Genomic DNA, 5,524 nt, shown 5'->3' with positions numbered 1-5,524 from the left:
TACAAACTTATTCCTCACATTTACAATGGTCCATGTGTTAGATTTTGTGCAAATATTAGAGTTTTTGCCTGAGTAAAGTCTTAACCCAAGATTCAGCCTGACTTCTATCCGTTCGGCCTCTGCCTTCGGCCCAGCCCAACTACAGTGGCCCAAACCTTAGTCAAGTCCAGTAGCCGACGGTTCAGCTGAACCAACCAGAGACGAGACACACGATCCAACCGAACTGGCCTGCAACCCAAACACCTGTGCTCCATTCCAGTAAGCTGAGGCCCAACGATCAGTTTGACCTTAGTAGCCTTTTGCAATCGATGACCCGATTCGCGACCCGAACCAAATTGTGCTCGCACTTTGACCCGACGCCACCACACGACATGGCGCATTCTACTACTGCCACGTGGAACACAGTGGCGCAAGTTGTCCCTCAGCTCGGCTCGACGCAAACGGCTTGGGCTCCCTCCGTTGAGGCTCCGGCGGCTCCTCCAATGGCTCCTAATGACTGTTTCGGCTTGGCTCACCTGTTTTTAGCCCAATTTCCAACGTTTCAACCCTTCCGGATCCATTTTTGGCCCTGATAAAGATATTCGAGGTAGTTTTAGAGCTGTATTTCACATTTACTAAGTTAATAGTAATTTAATTGTGAAAATACTAACGGAAGGTGGCGAACGATGTGATAGGAAACAAACCCCGACAACATAGGAAGCAACTCTCAAAGAATGGGAGCTTACGTGAGCTAATTAGGGAGTACTTCGGCCAAGGCCAACCAAGTAAGTGGCCTTACTATAGGATAGACTAAAGATTATTTGAATTATGATGATGTATGAGTATGACGTTGTGCTGTGATGTATGTTAAATGTACGTTGTTTATGTTTCGACGCATGACATACATGTTATATTTGATGCACTTAATGGCTTCTTATATTTGATGCACCATCACCATCAGGTATATGTATATATTGTAAGGAAGAATTACTATTGTACGCTATCTTGTCCCGATGTTAGTATGTTCCATGATGTGACAGATATATGCTTGTGTGTGTATGCCGCTAATGCCATTGTATGTGTATGCAACTTCTGCCCTTGTGATTGTTTATAGAAGTGGATAGATTAGTATGTAACCCCATAGCTATTGCTAGGTTTAGATATGCCATCCATGATGCGAGGAGGGAGTACTAGGGGGCGACCCCCACTTAGAGGTAGGAGCGGAAGGGGACGAGGCCCCGACCGCGAGAACTCCATGGAAGGGCCCGACGTAGCGATGACGTTCCCGCTGCCAGCGACACCCCAGCTCGCCTGAGACTCAGCGGTGAAATTGGTAGACGTATTGCGGAGCGTAGTACGAAATCTGTCTGGTGACCAGTCAGCTAACGACTCAGCCTCCACCAGGGAAGCCAGATGCTTGTGGGATTTTAAGAGGGGTGACCCACAAACCTTCAACGAAACTTCCAATGACCCGACGAGGCTGGCTGAGTTCCATAGAGACTGCATTCAGGCTGACAAACTATCCCGAAGACCAAAAGGTGGAATGTGCAGCATTCATGTTACGTGCCGATGCTCAGGTATGGTGGCGCTCCACCCGAGAGCTTATCAGACCCGGGGGGGGCGAAATCTCATGGACAGAATTTAAGGAGGCCTTTGCAGAGGCGTACTACCCAGAGGACGTCCAGATCCGCAAACATCAGGAATTCACTCACTTGAAGCAAAAAGGGTGTTGGTTACTGCCTATGCCAGAGAGTTCGCCAAGTTGAAATGCTTCGCCCCGGATTTGGTAGACACTGACTATTGGACGGCCCGCCGGTTTGTGCTGGGGTTGGACTGGAAGATCCGTAACTGAAGCAATAGTGCATACGACTTATGTTTTCGCGCTGAGAGTAATATGGGCCATGGAGGGGACCGATGGACCGAGCAAATCCCGTTCATCGACCCAGAGATGAAAATGATGCAGTGACCGAGATGATCGCCGAAAATCCCGTTCATCAATCAAGAGACAGAGACGATGTCATGATTGGGATGACCACCGCGATTCATCCCCATCGCCGCCACCGAGACGACCAGACAGATGGTGCCTCAATTCCAGGCGGGGAGAGAGGGCAGGGCAGACGACAGACCCAAGTGTAACGAGTGTTGGAAGAACTATTGGGAGCGGTGCTTGGCTCACTCTAGAGCCTACTTCCGATGCGGGAAGGAGGGTCACAAAGCCAGAGACTGCCCGAGAGGCCGTGCTAATAACGTCGGGGGTCAGCAGAGACCACTACGCATAGCAGATGCCCCCACTCAAAACTGCCCTCTAGCGAGAGCCTATGCCTCCACCAGCAGGGACGTTAAAAACCTGGATGCGGCAGTGATAGCTACATTATCCGTCCTTGGCCATTTTGCTTTAACGTTATTTGACTCGGGGTCTACGCACTCCTTTATTTCCACTGATTTTGTTAGTCAAGCAAGGATCGTATTAGAACCCTTGTTACATGATTTTCTAGTAGCCACCCCAGCAGGGGTGGATATGGTTGCTGCCTATAGGGTAAGAAATGGTCATGTAGTAGTATCAGGGTTTAGCTTGGGCGTAAACTTAATGGTGGTCGATATGACGGTGTATGATGTAATCCTAGGCATGGACTGGTTAGCGGAAAACCATGCTAGCATAGATTGTCACAAGAAGGAGGTTATTTTCACACCACCGTTTAGGACCAGGTTCAGATTCATGGGCACCAGTCTGGGTACAATGCCCAAGGTGATATCGATGATCAAGGCGAAGAAGCTTGTCCAGCCCGGGGCCTGGGCGATACTAGCCAGCGTAGCAAGGATCAAGGAAGAATGCGTCTTCCTAACCGCGTTACCTGTAGTGAATGAGTTCCTAGATGTGTTCCCAGAGGACTTGCCAGGGATCCCCCCATCCTGAGATGTCAACTTTGCTATAGAACTGGAACCAGGAACTGACCACACATCCAAGGCCCTGTACCGCATGGCACCAGCGGAGCTGAAAGAACTCAAGATGCAACTACAAGAAATGCTAGATAAGGGGTTTATCAGACCGAGCGTGTCGCCTTGGGGTGCATCGGTGTTATTAGTCAAGAAAAATGATGGTTCCATGCGCTTGTGTATCGATTACAGGGAACTGAATAAGAGGACGGTGAAGAATAGGTATCCCCTCCCACGCATCGAGGACTTGTTTGATCAGCTCTGAAAGGCCACAGTGTTTTCAAAATTGACCTTCGTTTAGGTTACCACCAGATCAAGATAAAAAACGAGGATGTGCCGAAAACAGCTTTCAGAACGAGGTACGGCCATTATGAGTTTGTGGTAATGTCATTTGGACTCACAAATGCCCCTGCAGTGTTCATGGAACTGATGAGCCGGGTGTTCAAGGAATATCTGGATACCTTTGTCATTGTATTAATAGATGACATCCTGGTGTATACAAGGACGGATCTAGAACACCAAATGCACCTGAGGAAGGCCTTGACAGTCTTGAGGGAAAATAGATTGTATGTCAAGTTCTCGAAGTGTGAGTTTTGGTTACGCGAAGTCTCGTTCCTAAGACGTGATATCGGCGGAAGGAGTATCAGTTGACCCTGCCAAGGTGGAAGCAGTCACCAGCTGGGCCTGTCCAACTACTGTGATTGAGGTACGAAGTTTTCTGGGTTTGGCAGGCTACTACCGACACTTCGTGTAGGACTTTTCTAAGATAGTGGCACCCCTCTCACAACTGACTCGAAAGGCTAAGACGTTCGTATGGACTGAGGAGTGCGAGGCAAGCTTCCGAGACCTGAAGGAGAGATTGGCAACCGCACCCGTGCTCACGATGCCTGATGGTATAGGGAACTACGTCATTTTTAGCGATGCTTCCAAGAAGGGCCTGGGATGCATGTTAATGCTGATGGTGTTAATATAACACATGCGGAAGCAATTTGGATCTTAGGCACTTTTAGAACATCAATTATTGTAAATAACTAGCATGTTCATAAGTATTAAAACTTAATGAGTTTAAATACTAACCTTTTGTAGTTCAAACTCCTTTTGCCTCACGAACCGGTTTCGAACCACCACTAGTGTCTTCTCCACTATCCTCCGGCCTTAGAACGGGATTGTGGAATCCGGTGAGTGACTAAACTTGGGAGGGATTTTATATATGTGAAAGAGAGTGTTTGTGAGAGGTTTTTCTCAAGGTTTTTCATCAAGATGAAGATTCCCTTCCAAGTATCATGATCACTCTATTTAAAGAGTAAAGTTTGCATGTTCATGCAAACTTGAGATCACCAAATTTTGATACTTAAAATTCCACTCAAATGTTTGGGATTATGTGGCAAGCATGCATGTTTGAGTTAACCAAATTTTGACACTCAAAATTCCACTCAAACTTGTGGGGTTTATTTGGCAAACATGCAAGTTTGGTTAAACCAAATTTTGACACCTCAAAATTCCACTAACATGGATTTTTCCATTAGATGAAAGTCAACATTTTGACTTTCTTCATTTTAATTCAACAATTAATTTGAATAATGAATTTCAAATTAAAGTAACATTAAATGATTAATTAAACTATTTAATTAATATTTAATATTAATTCAAATGCCAATCCCAATCAATTCCGACACATAATTGATTAAGATATTTAAATCTTATTTAAATATCTCAGATTCTCTCTTTTCGTTTAATTCGTAAACAAAACAAAATTGCGGTTAAATATATCGTATATATGTAATGCATATTCCCTAATTTGAATTCGAACACTTCGAACTCACTCGTCACACTGTTCTATGGTTTAGTCCGATATGAGCTAGCAGAGGGACCTAATGGACCTATAGATCATGGGCTCCAACGATCCAAGATTAACCGATTAAACTCATTAACCTGGTTAACCAACATTCGTTAACTACTAGGACACTCCACTATAGCCTAGTAGTTGCACTCCCCTCACTATAGATATATTTCTGTCCATCTAATATAACCATGATTAGTAAGTCGATCCTTCACAGGTTGTTCGTAACTAGAGCTGGGTCAATTTACCGTTTTACCCCTGAAGTTACTTCTTGTTCCTTATGTCTCACTGATCCTCTAATGAACAATTGGTTTGTTGTCCAACCAGTAAACCGAATCCCTCTCAGGCCAATGAGAGGGTGGGGCCCCTTGTTCAAGACCTGGAGTCAGTGCTTAAGGGAACTACCTTTCTTCTATCCCTAAAAGTGGGTAGGAGTGAATTCCGTCTTGCACCCCACGTCCCCAGCCATTCACCCAGTCTTACCCCTGAAATGGGAGGCCTGTAGAGTCGGCGAACTAGAGCCACTCTCACCCATGCAAATCTAAGGATAATTCCGAATAAACAGGAGTTCATGGTTAGCTCAGGATTAAAACCGAGTTACCTAGGTTATCGAATGAAAAGAAAATCAGTCTCAACAATAAACGACTTTATAAAGTGAGAGTGGTTTTCTTCATGGTCCGATCTTATGCAATACTCATTGCATAGGACACCCCCACTCACATGTCTCCACATGCACAATTTAGTGATCACATTGTTTATATCATATACAAA

The 5,524-nt window shown here is 45.4% G+C and overlaps 1 protein-coding gene across 1 annotated transcript; it reads left to right on the top strand.

Annotated features, from left to right (window-relative positions):
• The first annotated feature begins 2,056 nt into the window (after positions 1–2,056).
• LOC147788917 (uncharacterized) lies at positions 2,057–2,893 on the top strand. The gene has a single exon (XM_087118484.1). The coding sequence runs from the start codon at positions 2,057–2,059 to the stop codon at positions 2,891–2,893; it is 837 nt and encodes a 278-aa protein (XP_086974610.1).
• The last annotated feature ends 2,631 nt before the right edge of the window (positions 2,894–5,524 follow it).

The sequence above is a fragment of the Cucurbita pepo genome, chromosome 16, assembly GCF_057944985.1.
Source record: "Cucurbita pepo subsp. pepo isolate OVF chromosome 16, ASM5794498v1, whole genome shotgun sequence".
Classification (NCBI taxonomy): Eukaryota; Viridiplantae; Streptophyta; class Magnoliopsida; order Cucurbitales; family Cucurbitaceae; genus Cucurbita; species Cucurbita pepo.
Note: the sequence above shows the minus strand (reverse complement) of the source record. Positions and strands in the feature narration are given on the sequence as shown.

Coding starts and splice junctions, on each gene's coding strand:
- LOC147788917 (XM_087118484.1), top strand. CDS start 2,057: ATGGTGCCTCAATTCCAGGCGGGGAGAGAGGGCAGGGCAGACGACAGA.